Source organism: Gorilla gorilla, chromosome 1 (genome assembly GCF_029281585.2).
Source record: "Gorilla gorilla gorilla isolate KB3781 chromosome 1, NHGRI_mGorGor1-v2.1_pri, whole genome shotgun sequence".
NCBI classification, from domain to species: domain Eukaryota; kingdom Metazoa; phylum Chordata; class Mammalia; order Primates; family Hominidae; genus Gorilla; species Gorilla gorilla.
Window position 1 is genome coordinate 211,930,997 of NC_073224.2, and position 19,610 is coordinate 211,950,606.

Sequence of the window (19,610 nt, forward strand, 5' to 3'; positions counted from 1 at the left end):
ATCTTTTATTAGGAGATTTTTATTATTTTGATTTACTAAGCTCCTTGTGTGGAGCAGTGCTTGCACATAGTAGGCACTCAATAAATATTTGATAAAGGATTAAGTGAACGAGTGACCCACTTAGGCAATCAGTTTTAACCAAAATATGTACAGCTCTACTGGATCAGGAATTGTCAGTTATATTAGTCACATAATGAGAGTAAGTTTTAGGAACCCACCTGTCAGCCTTTAGCAGAAAATAATGATTTTAGGCTGGGCGCGGTGGCTCATGCCTGTAATCCCAGCACTTTGAGAGGCTGAGGTGGGCGGATCACTTGAGGTCAGGAGTTTGAGACCAGCCTGACCAACATGGTGAAACCCCATTTCTACTAAAAATACAAAAATTAGTTGGGAGTAGTGTTAGGCACCTGTAATCCCAGCTACTCGGGGAGGCTGAGGCACGAGAATCGCCTGAACCCGGGAGGCAGAGGTTGCAGTGAGCCGAGATCATACCACTGCACTCCAGCCGGGGTGACAGAGTGAGAGTGCATCTAAAAAAAAAAAAAGAAGAATGATTTTGCCCTTCACACTTAGTGCACACAAGATGTATATGAATCCCACAAATATTTATTGACCATCACCTGCTGTATGTCAGGTGCTTTGCTAGATGCTGGAGATTATAAGACAGCAGGATTCTGCCTTTTTGGAGCTTACAGACTAGTGGGGTGGGGGGGAGAAAACAAGCGAGTAAATACATAACAGATTTTGAACAGTGCTCTGAAAAAAAAATTGATCACTGTGATTAAGAAAACAGAAAAGGTCTTGGTTTTAATAGGTCAAAAAGACCCTCTTTGAGGAAGTGAGTCATGCTGAGGAGCCATCATGCTCGGAAGGCAAGGGGGTTGGAGAGAACAGTCTAGGCAGAGAGAACAATATTGCAAAAGTCCTCAAATGATAAAGAGCTTGTCTGGTTTTGAGTAACTTAAAGAAAGACAGTGTGAGCAAAGGAGGTGAAGTGACATGATCTAAAATTAGAGAGGTGGGTAAAAACTACATCTCGCACAAACTTTTATGTGCCATTAATGCTTGAATTAACCTTTTAACTTTGTAGCACTGTCACTTGGTGCAGCTGTGCCACTTACCATTCTGTAACCATGGTCTTCTGTTCAAAGCTTTATCTGTATATTGTCTATTTTAAGCGGACATTTAGTGGGGCCTGGTTCTCAAAAGTGTTGTCTTTCAAGTTTTTGCAGCTCCATTGTCAAAACAGGAGTGAAGGCTGTCCAGAAACAGTTGACCATGCCATTAGCATTTCGAGAGCTAGCAGCCTTTAGATACATAATAGTAGGAGCCACCGCTTGAGTTTTATTTGATTCTCTAAATTTGTAGTTTTTGTTGCATAGTTCATTGTTGCTGCTTTTGTTTTTAAACCTGCAATTGAATATTATTTTTATTGACACACACACACACACACACACACACACACGATGATCTGTATTTTTTTAAAAGTGCCTGGCTTTTTAGTCATAGCTGTATGTGGGGTAGGGCAGGCAGTGGTTGTGTACATTTTTAGGCAAGTTTGCCTTGGGTTCTATGGTGGTTATAAGAGCCTAAAAAAATTACTTAATTATTGACTAACTTCCCTCACTAGAATTTAAACTCCTTGAGGGCCAGGACTTTGTCTTACTATTTTATCCTTCAGTGGCTGAAATGGTTTCTAGGCACATAGTTGACCCTGATATACTTAATGGGTTTGCTGAATGAATGAGTGGCACATGTTAGAAATAATTTGGCTTAGTTGGAGAAAAAAGTGCTATTAAGCCCTATGAACTTTCTGGGTCAGCAGACCAAGATCCCCTATAATAAAAGCCAACTATTGCTCAGAGAAATTTGTGATTTTAATACAGTACTTGTTAAAAACTCAGAGTTATCAACTAGCTAATCAAGCCATTAAACTTTCTAGCAGGGATATAATAAGAGTTTATGGCCAGTTGTTTTTAAGGTCTACCATTTTACCTCCAGTACAATTCATTAAGTGGTTTGAAAATTGTTAGATTTGTAAAACCACCTTGTCAATCAGAGTACATTTTCCCCCATAGAGATCAGATATGACTGAGTTGTACCTCCCACCATTATTAAGTTATGGAGAAGTAGCCGGGCGTGGTGGCTCATGCCTGTAATCCCAGCACTTTGGGAGGCTGAGGTGGGTGGATCACCTGAGGTCAGGTGTTCAAGACCACCCTGACCAACATGGTGAAACCCATCTCTACTAAAAAAATACAGCATTAGCCAGGCTTGGTGGTGCATGTCTGTAATCTCAGCTACTTGGGAAACTGAGGCAGGAGGATTCTTGAACCCGGGAGGTGGAGGTTGCAGTGAGCCGAGACTACCATTGCACTCTAGCCTGGGCAACAAGAGTGATACTTATCTCAAAAAAAAGAAAAAAAGGATATGGAGAAGGTAGGACAGAATTAAAGATCAATAGGTGAAAAAGAGGATTGTATGCCAGGACCAGGGCCAGAAGAAAACTGAAATAAAAATGGACTTGCTGGGGAAGATAAATGATTAAATCAATTCTTTATTTTATTTCCCACCTTAAATCACCTGTGTTCAGTTTTATTGCAGGCCTGCCTAGGATAATGTACTGATAACAAAATCTGGAAACTATTCAAAATTCTTTTCCTACAAGAATGGTTAAAACCATTTACAGAGTCAGTTACCCTGTATATTGTCATGTTTTGATGCTTCCTCTTAGGAAAAAGGATGGCTTAAGCCACAGTAGGAAAGAAGGTGAATATTGGTTGAAAGAAAATACCATCTGTAAAGCTATAAAACCTATTTCATTCATTTAGTTGTTATGTTTAGGAAAGTAAGCCCTTAAGAGTCCTTTAGTTCCCCTGAAGCAAAACGTGCTATAGAAAATAAAGTTACTCTGGATAGTTAGGAAATTTGTTTTTGTTTTTGTTGTTTTAATTTTTTTTAATTTATTTTTTGAGACTGAGTCACTCTGTCGCCCAGGCTGGAGTGCAGTGGCGCGATCTCAGCTCACTGCAACCTCTGCCTCCCGAGTTTAAGTGATTCTCCTGCCTCAGCCTCCTGCATAGCTGGGATTACAGGTGCGCACCATCACACCTGGCTAATTTTTGTATTTTTAGTAGGGATGTGGTTTCATCATGTTGGCTAGGCTGGTCTCAAACTCTTGACCTCAGGTGATCCACCCACTTCAGGCTCCCAAAGTGCTGGGGTTACAGGCGTTAGCCACCACGCACCTGGCCATAGTTAGGGAATTTGAACGCTAGCTTAGCTGCTGACCCTGAGGAAGAAGCACTGGATGAAGAATTGGGAGATCCAAGTTGTCATTTTGGTTATCTTCCATTATTTTTGCTGCTGTGGACAAGTTACTTTAACCCTTCTTTGTCCTAGGTTCTTCATCTTAAAGCTGGGGTTGCAGCAATAGCTGTAACTGAACTTACTGTCTTCTGGATTGTCTTCTAAGCCGAGTACCCTTAGGGAAAGGGATGAAAATTATCTAATTTTGACCAGAGCACTTAAGTTTCTATTGCATTTGTTCTCCTGCCCTGTTCTCAATGGAACTTTTCTTACTAATTTTCTCTCTGGGGGACTTTGTTAATGGGGCAGGTAGTCAGTTAGTCAGGTCTACCTGATGGTGAACCCATGTGGTGTGTGCACCTGCAGTAGGAACCATGTCTAAGTGTGTTTATGATAAATGAGGACAAGGAGTTTGAGAACAGTACTGATAATATCAGTTACATTGTTCACCTGAGAAAAGTCACTGGTTAGTGCTAGTCATTGAGATTTTGATTAAAACCCTAGTAGAATGAACCTATGACAGAAGAAGTGTAAAACTTAACCCAAATTACTTGTCTTTATTTTATTTTTATTGTTTTATGTGAATGGAAATCAGCATTTTCTTTCTTTTTTCTCTTTTTTTCTTTTCTTTTTTTTGAGACAGAGTCTTGCTCTGTCACCCAGGCTGTAGTGCAGTCGTGCGATTTTGGCTCATTGCAACCTCCACTTCCTGAGTTCAAGTGATTCTCATGTCTCAGCCTCCTGAGTAACTGGGATTACAGGCCCGTGCCCACCATACCCAGTTAATTTTTATATTTTTAGTAGAGATGGGGTTTCACCACGTTGGCAAGGCTGGTCTCAAACTCCTGGCCTCAAATGATCTGCCTGCCTCGGCCTCCGAAAGTTCTGGGATACAGGCATGAGCCACCACACCTGGCCTCAAATTACTTAAGACAGCCCAAGTAGCATATAAGGTACATTTTTATCTGACCAGAGTAATATTTAATATTTTCTGAGTTTTTCCAGGCTCATTGTTAAAGTCTCTAAATGCTATGTCATTGTGTTTATTGATCCACATTAGTAATCTATTATTTGAGTAGAACTCAAGAAGCAATTCTAAATGCTTTGGAATTTGGAGGACCAGCTCTATTTCTCATGTAATTATGTTGTATTAGGAAAGGCGTAACTTGGGGCAAGTGACAGTAAACAATATCACAGTGTAAGATTTACCAGAGTTCTACTGCTTTACAGTAGGTCACATTGCAGGTGAGTCATTTTTCAGCCTCTGGAGAAGATGGGCTGGAGGAATTGGATTTAGCTGTGATTTCATTGATATTATTAGTATGAGCTGTGAATTGAATATATATCCTTTTAGGCCTTTAGTAAGAAGAATTGAAGACTCAAGTTGAAACAGAAAGATGTTTCAAATGTTTTGTTTTTAACCAAGTGTAAATGTAGCTATCCCACACAAAAAAGCAAAACGAGTGTTTGTTTCCTTTGCCAATGTTGTTTATCTCCTTATAAATCTGTTCACTTAAAACACATCTATTTTCAGTTTCTTCTAACCTTTTACATAATATCTTTAATATCTTTTAACCCCATCAATCCTCTAGCTTCAAGCACAAATGCCAGCCTGATATCTACTTCTTCTACAATTGCCAATATTCCAGCAGCAGCAGTAGCCAGCATCTCAAACCAGGTATGATGCTACCTTTGTTCATCCTGTTTGATAGAGTTCATCCAGCTTGCTCTTTCTTCTTTCCATGGTCAGTTTGCCTATCTAAGAAACAACCAGGAATAGTATGGTCTGTGGAGACTTTTTTCTGGATACCTTCAGAACTCGGACCCTGGATGGCATCTTAGGCTACTGTCTAGTTTTTGTTGTTCCTCTGCTGGGTCTCTCTAGAATATGGTTATGTCTGTTTCTTTACTGTATTTGTCTTCACTTCCTACTCTGCCCCTACTAGAATGTAAGCTGCATGAAGGTAGGGATTTATTTTTCTATTTTGTTCATTTACATATTCCCAGAGTATAGAAAAATGCCTGCCACTTACATCAAAGGCACTTGATAAATATTTATGGAATGAACAACTCATTCTTTATGAATTTTTTGTGGTCTATTCTTGATCACTGTTACGTTAACTATGCTTAGGAGATCACTGGTAACACCTTCAGTGTTCTAGAGTTTTTTATTTTTGTTTTGATTTGTTTTCTCTACAGCAATTATCATCACCACTGTCTCCTTGGATCTTTTCCAGGCTACAGTTAACATTACTATTCTGGTTATTATACTGGTTTTGCTTTTTTTTTTTTTTTTTTTTTTAAAGATGGAGTCTCACTCACTCTGTCGCCCAGGCTGGAGTACAGTGGTGCGATCTTGGCTCACTGCAACCTCTGCCTCTCAGGTTCAAGTGATTATCCTGCCTCAGCCTCCTGAGTAGCTGGAACTATAGTCATGTGCCACCATGCCCAGCTAATTTTTGTGTTTTTAGTAGAGATGAGGTTTCACATGTTGGCCAGGCTGGTCTCAAACTCCTGACTTAGAGTGAACCGCACCCGCCTTGGCCTCCCAAAGTGCTGGAATTACAGGCGTGAGCCACCGCGCCCAGCCTTGTTTATTCTTTTAGTCCACAAATATTTATTGAGTTCCCACCTGTTTACCTGGTATTTTTCTAAGGACTGTCTCTTTCCCTCTCATAGCTCTTCTTTTTGACCCTGTCTTTGAACGTGGACAGTCTCTATTTGGTTTTTCCACATGTTAATTACTTCATCCACAGGGATGTTTAACCACATAATGTCCATTGACTGTCACCAAAGATTCTAATCCTCCCTCATGATAATTACAGCTTCCAATTGATTGACATTTTTTTCTTTAATGTCTTGCTGTTTCCCTAAGTTCAACATATCTAAAATCAGACTTTTATTCCAGCCCTTTTTATGTTTTTTTGTCTTCCAGAAGTAAAACCACTTTTCCCTGACTTCTCAATTCTTATTAGTGATACTACATTTTTCTTAATAAACATAGGCCTAAAACCAGACCAGATATCTTCCATTATTTTTCTCACAACCTTACCCAATCTGGTCATTTCTCAAAATCTTTGAGAAGAATTTCTTTTGCTTTTTGCTATCATCTCCCATGTTTTGGTATTTTCCCTTTTAATCCTGAATTACCATAGTTAATTGCTCATTTTATTTCCAGTTTTTTCTCCCTTGTGCCTGTTCATTCTCTAAAATACTATCTCATTATTTTTTTCTAAATCCCACTTTTTATCATGTTACTGACCTGCTCAGAATATTTTCATGTTTTTTGTTTGTTTGTTTGTTTTTTGAGACAGAGTCTCGCTCTGTCACCCAGGCCAGAGTGCAGTGGCGCAATCTCTGCTCACTGCAAGCTCCGCCTCCCGGGTTCACGCCATTCTCCTTCTTTTCATGTTTTTATTCGTTGGTTTGAATTTGAGAGTCCCCATTCCCTATTCCCTAGCCCACAGGCTATATACTATTGCCTAAAGAATCCAAGTCTTATTGCTTTACCAATCATTCAGGCCTACAGAGGTCCTTTGTTTCAACCAGACTCAGCATCTGTGGTCCCTGAATAAAATCTCCTCAGAGCCTATTCATGTTCTTACTTTCTCTGCCTATTAATCTCAGAAAGCTTCTTCACCATCATACTTTACAGTGATAGTTGTCTGTTCTGTATTTCAGTCATTTGACATATATTTTATTGCCATTTTGTTGTCTGTCTTCTCTCCTGCTAGATTTTTAACTCCCTTGAGTTCTGCTACTGTGACTTATTCTTTTCTTTACTATTTCCTTCTTCTGCCCATGCACAAATACACACATACATAGAATTATATTTGGTTTATGGTAGAGATACCCAATGACTAATTAGAAATAATGTATCTGATCAGTTAGCTTTTTCCTACTTGCCATCAATATCAGTGTCAATGGAATTTTTTTAGCTGCGTATTTGAACTATCATACCTAGTTTTTTTACAGCTTTATTAGGGAGTAATTGACATACAGTAAACTACACAGATTCAAATTGTACAGTTTAGTAAGTTTTGCCATATATGTGCCTATGAAACCAAAAGTTTTATCCCAATATTTTAAGAAAACTTTTTTTTTTTTTTTGAGACAGAGTCTTGCTCTGTTGCCCAGTCTGGAATGCAGTGGTATGATCTCAGCTCACTGCAACCTCCGTCTCCCAGATTCAAGCGATTCTCCTGCCTCATCTTCCCTAGTAGCTGGGACTACAGGTGCATGCCACCATGCCTGGCTAATTTTTGTATTTTTAGTAGGGACTGGGTTTCGCCATGTTGGTCAGGCTGGTCTCAAACTCCTGACCTCATGTGATCTGCCTGCCTCAGCCTCCCAAAGTGCTGGAATTATAGGCGTGAGCTCCCGTGCCTGGCCTTTTTTTTTTTTTTTTGGAGACAGTGTGTCACCTAGGCTGGAGGGCAGTGGTGCAGTCTTGGTTCGTTGCAACCTTTGCCCCCTGGGCTCAAGTTATCCTCCCATCTCAGCCTCCCGAATAGCTGAGACCACAGGCGTGCATCACCATGCCTGGATTTTTGTTTGTTTGTTTGTTTGTATTTTTAGTAGAGAGAAGGTCTCACTATTTTGGCTAGGCTGGTCTCAAACTCCTGAGCTCATGCGATCCTCCCACCTCGTCCTCCCAAAGTGCCGGGATTACAGGCGTAAGCCACTGTTCCCGGCCAGGAAACTATTTTTAAAGAAAACTTGATTGTTTTAGGTAGATAATCAGGTTGTTTTTTGTTTGTTTTGTTTTGAGACAGGGTCTCGCTTTGTCACCCAGGCTGGAGTGCAGTGGTGCAATCTCGGCTCACTCCAACCTCCGCTTTCCAGGTTCAAGCGATTCTTGTGCCTTAGCCTCCCAAGTAGCTGGGATTTCAGGCATGTGCCACCTCGCCAGGCTAATTTTTGTATTTTTAGTAGAGACAGGGTTTCACCATGTTGGCCAGGCTGGTCTTGAACTCCTGACCTCAAGTGATCCACCCATCTCGGCCTTCCAAAGTGCTGAGATTACAGGCATGAGCCACTGCACCCAGCTGATAATCAGTTTTTAAATTAAGACATTTTAATGTAGGATATGTGCTTTTTTTGTTTGCTTAAGTTTAAGTTTTGTTTTGTTGTCCTTAGAAGTGCTATTATCTAGTGCAACAGTTTGTAAACCTCTTAGGGTAGAATCTTTCCCTCAAATTCTGTGCAGAAATTCGGTACATAAAACTGGGGGAAGAGGCTGTTAGAGTACAAAAAGGGACACCATGTGTATGTTTATGAGAGTACAGAAGACCCTTCCCTCTCAGCATTCTCCTCATTCCAAGACTGCTCCTGGGACATCTCTTGACTTAGGTTTCCACAGAATGCATTTTGAAAATCATTGATTTAGATTGGAGACTTTTAGGTAGGTAAATGAGAAGTCAAATTAATGTTTTAGAAAAATAATTATGAATAAGAAAGAGGGAGAAGAAAGCCTCTTGTGTTGAGATTAATGTATGCTATAAGAGTCTTGTTTTCTTATTTCCTTTGGCCTGCAGGATTATCCCACCTATACTATTCTTGGTCAGAATCAGTACCAGGCCTGCTACCCCAGCTCCAGCTTTGGAGTCACAGGTCAGACTAACAGTGATGCAGAGAGCACCACATTAGCAGCAACCACATACCAGTCGGAGAAGCCTAGTGTCATGGCGCCTGCACCTGCAGCACAGAGACTTTCCTCTGGTAAGCACTGCAGCTCTGAAAACTTTGGCTTAAGGTCACTTCATTTCAACAGTTGTTTTTAGGCAACAGTAAGGATGATTTTGTTCTGTCTTAAGTCATTGTTACCATGCTTTTGGCTTTCCCTCTGAGGTGAGGAGTATTGGAAGCAGGCTGTGAGTCATTGGTAGGCTGAATGTATACCTGATGCTGAGAACGGAACAGAAAAGTATCAAGAACTAAAAGACTCTTTCTGACTCGTACTCTACCCTCCCTGTAGCTTTAACCCACTTGTCACAGGGAGCTTCAGCATGTTATAATATTTTGTAAAAGTTGGAGGACTCCAGTTTTAGTCTTGCGCAGGTTTTGAGCTGCTGCTAAGGCCTCAGAGCCATAGTTCTTTCTATGTCCAGGATCCCTTTAAGATTCTGAGGAAAGCATGGTCCTTTTCCCTCAGAGAAATATATACAATTTAACCTACAATTTCAGGAGGCTCACAGCTCTGAAGTGTATCAATGAATTACAGTGTCCAACTTAAAAACCTTTGACATAAAAGATTAGACACACATTTAATAAACATACATATACACACACTTTTTATTTATATTTAATGAAAATTTGGTAGTTGGCTTTCACATCATGTGGTTCGAGGAAAGCACTGTTTATCATTGGCACTGATGCATGTTTAGAAACAGTGCTATATAACAAGTGAACAGTTTTCTGTGCAGTTCACCCTACCAGTCTAATAAGTGGACATACAAATGGTCGCCACTTCAAACTTACATAAATTTGAAATAATTACAAGTGTTGATTAAAAACTAAGGTTTTAAAGTCATTTTTCTAAATATCTTTGTTATAACAATTTTAACTTTTGAATATTGGAGAATTTCAAACATAGAGAAAAGTTGCAAGGCTAGTGTGATGAACGCTTACATATCCATCATTCATCTTCAACAGTTATCAACTTATAGACAATTTTGTTTCAGCTATACATCATCTAGCTCCCTCCCCAGATTCCAGGCATTGTTCTCTAAAAGATAAGTACGGTAGTCGTTAACATAACCACAATGGCATTATCCCATCTTTAAAAGTTCAATATTAATAATGTCTTAATTTTGTATTATCAAGTACCAAAATGTATTTGTATTTCCAGATTTCTCAAAAATGTTATGAGTTTTGTTTCCCTTTTGTTTAAAGTAGGATCCAACCCATTCCACAGTGTATACATATTTCAAAACAACATAAAGCATATACAGTTTTTATCGCATTAGTAAATAGAAATAATAAATAAATAGAAAATTTGAGGAGGGAAAATTAGGATCCAAATATAAGGTCCATAAATTGTGATTGGTAGTTATGGGTATTTTGTATTTCATCTCTATTTTAACCTATAAATCCTCCCGTCTCTTTTTCTCCCCCTTGTAGTTTGTTTGTTGAAGAAACTGGAGTGTTAATCCCATACTGTTTCCCAGTCTGAATTTTGACAGTTATATCCTCATAAGGTGGTTTAACATGTCCTGCTGCCTTCTGTATTTTATTGTAAATTGGTGAATGAACAGTTTTTAACTGTTGGCAATGTATGGAAACATTTTTGGTTGTTACACTAAGTAGGGGGGTGCTTCTGGCATCTAGTGGGTAGATGCTAAGGATACTGCTTAACCAAACATCCTATAATGCACAAGACATCCCCCCACAACAAATAATTATCTGATCCAAAATGTCAGTTGTGCCAGGTTGAGAAACTCTGATCTACAAGTTTGACCATGAAGATTCAGGTTCAGCTTTTTCTTGGCAAAAGAACTTCATTGATATTTTCTTCCATCATGGGGTAAGCATATAAAGTCTGGTTATAACTTTTCTGATGTTAGCCAGTGCTGATGCTCAATGCGTACATGTACACTTCTTAATTGCTTACATAAGGTTTAGCTTTCCAACCTTTATCCCTGCATTATGACTCACAAGGGCAGAGAGTCCACTAACCCTCTTCCTGCCCTGACTCTTATAGCCTGTGACTCCTGACAACATATGTCTCACTTTTTCTTTCCAGGAGACCCTTCTACAAGCCCATCTTTGTCCCAGACTACACCAAGTAAAGATACTGATGATCAGTCCAGGAAAAACATGACTAGCAAGAACCGGGGCAAGAGGAAAGCTGATGCCACTTCTTCCCAAGACAGTGAATTAGAAGTATGAGAAGAAACTGATTTGAGTTACCTACTTTGTTCTTTCTCACTTCTTAAGTTTATCAAACATGTTTTTGAAGCTCACAGAGATAATGTGGACTATGTTATGTGCCCTTTAATTCCTGAGCAAAATAAACTAAATTGGCCACGTAAAAAGAAAAATGTAAAAAGAACAAATTATTCTGTATATTCCAGAAGAGAACAGAAACAATTCATCATATTCAGAAAGCAGAGGGAGTTACAAGTAAAGTCATACTGTTCTCTATTTAAAATTTTAAAAGGGTCAGGGTGCGGTGGCTCACATCTGTAATCCCAGCACTTTGGGAGGCTGAGGTGGGAGGATCGCTTGAGACCAGCCTAGGCAACATAGTGAGACCCCCATCTCTAAAAATATATATATACAAGAATTAGCTGCACACCTGTAGTCCCACCTACTTGGGAGGCTGAGATGGGAGGATCACTTGAGCCTGGCAGGATGAGGCTGCAGTGAGCTATGATCGGGCCACTGCACTCCATCCAGGGCAACAGAGTGAGACTCTGTCTCAAAAAGAAAAGAAATTTAAAAGGAAAGGACTAGAGTGTTTTTAGCCAAGTTTCTGTAAGGCGCAAACAGATCTGATAACTTATTAATGAGACTGGTGCTGATTTATTCTGTAGTGTAAGTACTATATGAGTTTATTATGGACATACATTTGACTTCATCATTAAAGACATAAAGGTCATGCAGAGTGCTAAAATTAGTGGAGTTTTTGTATTACCTTTTTGTTTTCTGTTTTCCGTTTTTCTGTAGTGCTATTATGTAATGAGGGGAAAATACATATTTAACTATGAATCCATTGATAAGTGCTCTTAAGACATAGGTGAACTGAGCCTGTATTTGAAGCCTTTCTCTTTTTTCAGAGGTTTGGAGTGAAGAAGAAAGAAAGAAAAAGTAAATTTCTGATATATTTCTTAGGAAAAACTGAGAACTCATTTTTTAATTGTCTAAAATATACATAAAATTTACCATTTTAGCCATTTTTAAGTGTACAATTTAGTGTCATTATACATTCTCAATATTGTCTAACCATCACCACTGTATATTTCTAGAACTTTTTCATGATTCCAAATGAAAACTCTGTACCCATTAAGCAGTAACTCCCCATTCTCCCCTTCTTCTAACCTCTGGTAACCTCTATTCTACTTTCTGTCTTTGACTTCTTATTCTAGATATCTCATATAAGTGGAATCACAGAAAATGTATCCTTTTGTGCCAGACTTATTTCATTTACCATAATGGTTTTTGTTGTTGTTGTTGTTGTTGTTGTTGTTGTTTTGAGATGGAGTCTCAGGCTGGAGTGCAGTGGCACGATCTCGGCTTACCGTGACCTCTGCCTCTCGGGTTCAAGTGATTCTCCTGCCTCAGCCTCCAGAGTAGCTGGGATTATAGGTGCACACCACCATGCCTGGCTAATTTTTGTATTTTTAGTAGAGACAGGGTTTCAACATGTTGGTCAGTCTATTCTTAAACTCCTGACCTCGTGATCCGCCTGCCTCGGCCTCCCATAGTGCTGGGATTACAGACGTGAGCCACCATGCCCTGCCTACCATAATGTTTTTAAGGTTCATCCATGTTGTAGCACATACCAGAATTTCATTCCTTTTTATGTCTGAATATTTTATTATATGTATATACCACATTTTGTTTATGCATTCATCTGTTGATGGACACTTGGGGTTTGTCACCTTTGTGCTATTGTTAGTAATGCTGCTTTGACCATTGGTGTGCAATTATCTATCTGAGTGCATCTTATCAGTTCTTTTTGGTATATATGTAGGAGTGGAATTGCTGGATGCTATTGTAATTCTGTGCTCCACTTTTTGAGAAACCACCAACCTATTTTCCATTGTGGCTGCACGGTTTTATACTCTTACCAGCGATACATAAAGGTTCCGGTTTGTTCACATCCTCACCAACACTTGTTATTTCCCATTTTTTTGATAATAGCTATTCTAATGGATGTGAAGTGGTATCTTATTGTGGCTTTGATTTGCATTTCCCTAGTGCAGTGGCACAATCTCGGCTCATTGCAACCTCTGCCTCCCAGGTTCAAGCAATTCTTGTGCCTCAGCCTCCTGAGTAGCTGGGATTATAGGCACATGCCACCACGCCTGGTTAATTTTTGTATTTTTAGTAGAGACGGGGTTTCACCATGTTGGCCAGGCTGGTCTTGAACTGCTGACCTCAGGTGATCCACCCACCTCAGCCTCCCAAAGTGCTGGGATTACAAGCATGAGCCACTGTGTCCTGCCCTTTGCCCACTTTTAAACTGGGTTGTTTGGTTTTTCATTGTTGAGTTGTAGGAGTTCTTTGTATATTCTATATTAATATTCTAGAATATTCTAGATTATTAATCCCTTATATTAATCAGATATATAATCTTCAAATATTTTCTCCCATTCTGTAGGTTGTCTTTTCACTCTCTCAATTTTTGTGCTTTGAAGCACAAAAATTTTTAATGTTTAGGAAGTCTGATTTCTATTATTGCTGTGCTTTTGGTCTAATACTTGTTGTTTCTTTTTGTTTTATTTTGTTTTCTTGGTGTAATACTTAATACACGGTTATGAAGATTTTTATGTATTTTTTCTGAGATTTTCATCGTTTAGCTCTTAAATTTAGGCTGTTCTCCATTTTGAGTTAGTTTTGTATATGGTGTAAGATAATGGTCTAACTTTATTATTTTGCATATGGATGTCCAGTTTTCCCAGCACTATTTGTTGAAAAGACGTTCCTTATTGAATGGTTTTGGCATCCTATTAAAAATTAATTTATGTAGGTTAAATACTAAAAGAAGGTAAAAAACTAAACTAAAAAAAGAAAAAAAAATTGATCATATTTGTAAGGCTTTATTTCTAGACTCTCGGTTTATTTCATTCGTCTCTATGTCTATCCTTATGCTAGTACCACACTGTTTTGGTTACTATAAGTTTTGAAATCAGGAAGTGTGAATCCTTCAACTTTGTTCTATTTCAAGACAGTTTTGGCTATTTGGGGTTCCTTGAGATTCATAAGAATTTTAGAATGCAATTTTCTATTTTTTTAAAAAACTACTATTGGATTTTGATAGGGATTGCGTTGAATTTGTAGGTTGGTTTGGGTAGTATTGTCTTCTTTACAATATTAAGTCTTCTAATCCATGAACATGGATGTCTTTCCGTTTATTTAGCTATGCCTACTTGGTTAAATTTATTCCTAAGTATTTTCTTCTTGATGCTATCACAAAAGGTTTTTAAATTTCCTTTTCAAATTATTCATTGCAAGTATATAGAAATACAGCTGATTGGCCGGGCGCAGTGGCTCAGTCTGTAATCCCAGCACTTTGGGAGGCTGAGGTGGGCAGATCACAAGGTCAGGAGTTCAAGACCGGCCTGACCAACATGGTGAAACCCCGTCTCTACTAAAAATACAAAAATTAGACGGGCATGGTGGCAGGCGCCTGTAACCCCAGCTACTCGGGAGGCTAAGGCAAGAGAACTGCTTCAACCTGGGAGGCGGAGGTTGCAGTGAGCCGAGATCGTACCACTGCACTCCAGCCTGGGCGACAGAGCAAGACTGTCTCGGAAAAAAAAAAAGAAAGAAAGAAAGAAAGAAATACAGCTGATATCTGAATTTATTTATTAGCTTTAACAATTTTCTCTGGGTTATTTAAGGTTTTCTACATATAAGATCACATCGGCCAGGGACAGTGGCTCACGCCTGTAATCCCAGCACTTTGTGGGCGGATCACCTGAGGTCAGGAATTTGAGACCAGCCTGGTCAACGTGGCAAAACCCTGTCTCTACTGAAAGTACAAAAATAAAAAAAAATTAGCCGGACCTGGTGGTGCACACCTGTAATCCCAGCTACTTGGGAGGCTGAGGCAGGAGAATCGCTTGAACCTAGGAGGTGGAGGTTGCAGTGAGCCCAGATTGCACCACTACACTTCAGCCTGGGTGACAGAGCGACACTCTTTCTCAAAAAAAAAAAAAAAAAAAAAAAAAGATTATGTCATCTGCAAACAGATAATTTTGCTTCTTCCTTTCCAAATTGGATGTCTTTTTCCCCTTTCTTGCCAAATCTCTCTGACTAGAACTTCCAGTACTATGTTGAATAGAAGTGGCAAAAACAGACATCCTTGTCTTATTCTTGATCTCAGGAGTAAAACTTTCAGTCTTTCACCACTAGGTGTGATACTAGTTATGGATTTATTTTTATTTTTATTTTTATTTTTATTTATTTTTTATTTATTTTTTGGAGATGGAGTCACGCTCTGTCACCCAGTCTGGAGTGCAGTGGCATGATCTCAGCTCACTGCAACCTCCGCCTCCCAAGTTCAAGCGATTCTCCTGCCTCGGACTCCCGAGTAGCTGGGATTACAGGCACGTGCCACCACACCCGGTTAATTTTTTGTATTTTTAGTAGAGATGGGGTTTCACCATGTTAGCCAGGATGGTCTTGATCTCCTGACCTTGTGATCCACCTGCTTCAGTCTCTCAAAGTGCTGGGATTGCAGGCGTGAGCCACCGCGCCCGGCTAGTTATGGATTTTTTATATATGGCCTTTATCATATTGATAACATTCCATAATAGACTAGGAATAGAAAGGGTGTTGAATGTTGTCAAATGCATTTTCTGCATCAGTTGAGATTATCATGTAGCTTTTTCCCCCTCTGTTCTATTAATGTGATGCATTACTTTGCATAATTTTTTTTTCCAATAAGCCTTTTGCACTCCTAATTAATTTTTTAATGTTGAATGAACCATCCTTACATCCTTATGTTCTGGGAACTAATCTCACTTGGTTATGATGTTTAATTCTTTTTTCTTTTTTTGAGACAGAACCTCTCTCTGTTGCCCACGCTGGAGTGCAGTGGCACAATCTCAGCTCACTGCAACCTCTGCCTCCTGGGTTCAAGTGATTCTCCTGCCTCAGCCTCCCAAGTAGCTGGGACTACAAGTGTGCACCACCACACCCAGCTAATTTTTGTATTTTTAGTAGAGACGAGGTTTCACCAGGTTGGCCAGGCTGGTCTCGAACTCCTGACCTCAGGTGATCCTCCTGCCTTGGCCTCACAAAGTGCTGGAATTATAGGCATGAGCCACCATGCCCGGCCATGATATTTAATTCTTTTAATATGCTGCTGAATTTGGTTTACCTCTATTTTGTTTAGTTTTATAGATGTGTGGTTTTTTGGGGGTTTTTTGTTTTTTTGGGTTTTTTTTGAGACAGGGTCTCACTTCGTTGCCCAGACTGGAGTGCAGTGGTGTGGTCCCTGCACACTGCATCCTTGACTTCCCACGCCCAAGTGATCCTCCCGCCTCAGCCTCCCAAGTAGCTGGGACTACCGGCATGCACCACCGGAACTGGGTAATTTTTGTGTTTTTTTGTAGAGACGGTGTTTTGCCATGTTGTCCAGGCTGGTCTCAAACTCCTGGGCTCCTGCTTCAGCCTCTCACAGTGCTAGGTTTACAGGTGTGAGCCACTGTGCCTGGCCTGTTGAGTATTTTTATATTGATTTTCACAAGAGATATTGGTCTGTAGTTTTCTTACAGTGCCTTGGTCTGACTTTGGTATCAGGATAATGCCTCATTGCATTAGTCAGGAAGTATTCCCTCCTCTTCCATTTTTTGTAAGAGTTTAAGGAGGATGCGTGTTAATTCTGTAAATGTTTGGAAGAACTCACCATTAAAACCATCTTGTCTTGGGCTTTTCTTTGTTGGGATGTTTTTAATTATGCATTCAATCTCCTTACTCTAGTTATAGCTCTTACCGGATTTTGTATTCCTTCTTGAGACAGTTTTGGTACTTTATGCTATGTATTTCTAGGAATTTGACCATTTCACCTGGGTTATCCAATCTCTTGGTATACAACTGTGCATAGTATTCTCTTGTAATCCTTATTTCTATAAAACTGGTAGTGATGTCCCCACTTTCATTTCTGATTTTAGTCATTTGAATCTTCTTTTTTTTCCCTTAGTCAATTTAGCCAAAGGTTGTGAATTTTATAGATATTTTCAAAGAACCAACTTTTTGTTTCATTGATTTTTCTCTGTTGTTTTTGTAGTCTCTCTTTTATTTATCTCTGCTCTAGCCATTGTTACTTCCTTCCTACTGCTAGCTTTATGTTTATTTTGCTGTTTTTCTGGTTTCTTAAGATATGCAATTAGGTCATAGATTTGGGATCATTTGTCTTTTTTAATGTATAAAATACATATATATATAAAATATAATACATATATATAAAATAAGCTATAATTTTTCCTCTTAGCACTGCTTTCACTGTATTCCACAAATTTAATGTTTTATTTCTGTTTCCATTCACCTCAAGGTATATTCTGATTTCACTTATGATTTCTTCTTTGACGCATTGGTTGTTTAGGATTGTATTGTTTAATTCCTACATATTTGTGAATTTCCCAGTTCTCTTTCTGTTATTGATTTCTGGTTTCATTCCATTGTAATTGGAAAATATACTCATTTTTTATATTTTCTTTCCTCAGCGGGTATTTCTGTGGGACTTGGATGAAACCATCATCATCTTCCACTCACTTCTTACTGGATCCTATGCCCAGAAATATGGAAAGGTAATTTGAGTCTTCTTTGTTGTAACTGTCCCTCTTCTGACTATATAGTCAGTCCCTCTTCTGACACATAACAAATTATTTCTCTGCTACCCCTGTTGGCTGGCTTTTCACTTTCCATGTAAAACTTCAACAAATGGCTTGCAAATGGCTTGTATTAGGCAGGCTACATGGTCAGGCAGAATTGATGGTAAAGTGGTAAAGTTAGAAACTACTAGAACCAGTGCTGAAAGCTGAAGTTGTAGGAGAATGGCATTTTGTAAAGATTAAAGTATAGAAATGAGGCTCAAAATAGAGCAGAGTCTCAAGATTATATTAATAAATTCCAGAGGCTGATGTCTTATTCCTTAACACACTTTTAACAGCCCAAATTGAGCATTTTATTTAGCCAAATCTATGCCAGATATATATAAGTAAAATATATAGATAAAATATCTTTCTAAAATAGATTACATCCCTTTTTAAACTAAATACACCAAGCAAAACTTGTTATATCTTCAGTGTACATATCAGTTTTAACAGAAGGATGGGCTGTTTTGAGACTATTAGGCTGTGTATTTCTATTCTAAATTACCTCCAAGCTCATGTTTTTCAGTTTATATGAATAAATTTTATACAAATATCTGCACCCCAGCCAGGTGCAGTGGCGTGCACGTGTAGTCTCAACTACTCAGGAAGCTGAGGTGGGAAGATTGCTTGAGCCTAGGAGTTCGAATCCAGCTTGGGCAACTTAGCGAGACCCCATCTCTAAAAATAAAAATATTTGCCTCCTTTACCTGTCCTGTTACTTCCAGTTATTTCATATTGTTACTAATGTTTTTGTTAGGAGGTGTGGTTTTTTTTGTTGTTGTTTTTTTTTGAGAGAGAGTCTTGCTCTTGTCACCCAGACTGGAGTACAGTAGCATGATCTCTGCTCACTGCAACCTCTGCCTCTTGGGTTCAAATGATTCTCCTCCCTCAGCATCCCAAGTAGCTAGGATTACAGGTGCCCGTTACCATGCCTGGCTAATTTTGTTGTTGTTGTTGTTGTTGTTGTTGTTGTTGTTGTTTTTTGAGACGGAGTCTCTCTGTGTCACCTGGGCTGGAGTGCAATGGCGCGATCTCGGCTCACTGCAAGCTATGCCTCCTGGGTCCACGCCATTCTCCTGCCTCAGCCTCACCAGTAGTTAGGACTACAGGCGCCTGCCACCACGCCCAGCTAATTTTTTTTTTTTTTTTTTTGTATTTTTAGTAGAGACAGGGTTTCACCGTGTTAGCCAGGATGGTCTTGATCTCCTGACCTCATGATCCGCCCACCTCGGCCTCCCAAAGTGCTGGGATTACAAGCGTGAGCCACTGTGCCCAGCCCTAATTTTTGTACTTTTAGTAGAGACAGGGTTTTACCATGTTGGCAAGGCTGGACTCGAACTCCAGCCTCAAGTGATCCGCCTGCCTCGGTCTTCCAAAGTGCTGGGATTACAGGTGTGAGCCACTGTGCTTGGCCAGGAGGTTTGTTTTTTTTTTTTTTCTCCTGAGATAATATCTCGCTCTGTCATGCAGGCTGGAGTACAGTGGCGCAAACACAGCTCACTGCAGCTTCGATCTCTTGAGCTAAAGCAATCCTCCTGCCTCAGTCCTCCAGGTATCTGGGACTACAGGCACATGCCACCATACCCGGCTAATTTTGTTTTATTTTTGTAGAGATGGGATCTTGCCATGTTGCCCAGTCTCGTCTTGAAATCTGAGGCTCAAGTGATTCTCCTGCCTCGGTCTCCGAAAGTGCTGTGATTATAGGCATTAGCTTCTATACCCAGCCTCTGTTAGTATTTTCTACAGGCTTTT

At 39.5% G+C, this 19,610-nt stretch overlaps 1 protein-coding gene across 4 annotated transcripts in view; it reads left to right on the forward strand.

The window, feature by feature from the left end:
* The window catches only part of EYA3 (EYA transcriptional coactivator and phosphatase 3), a 117,860-nt gene that overhangs the window by 66,073 nt on the left and 32,177 nt on the right, over window positions 1-19,610 (forward strand). For all 4 annotated transcript variants that reach the window (XM_004025279.5, XM_004025280.5, XM_055389422.2 and 1 more), the window contains 4 exons: window positions 4,902-4,987; window positions 8,847-9,030; window positions 11,054-11,193; window positions 17,709-17,792. In XM_004025279.5, coding sequence (XP_004025328.1) covers window positions 4,902-4,987; window positions 8,847-9,030; window positions 11,054-11,193; window positions 17,709-17,792 — 494 coding nt within the window. The remainder of the gene's footprint in view (window positions 1-4,901; window positions 4,988-8,846; window positions 9,031-11,053; window positions 11,194-17,708; window positions 17,793-19,610) is intronic.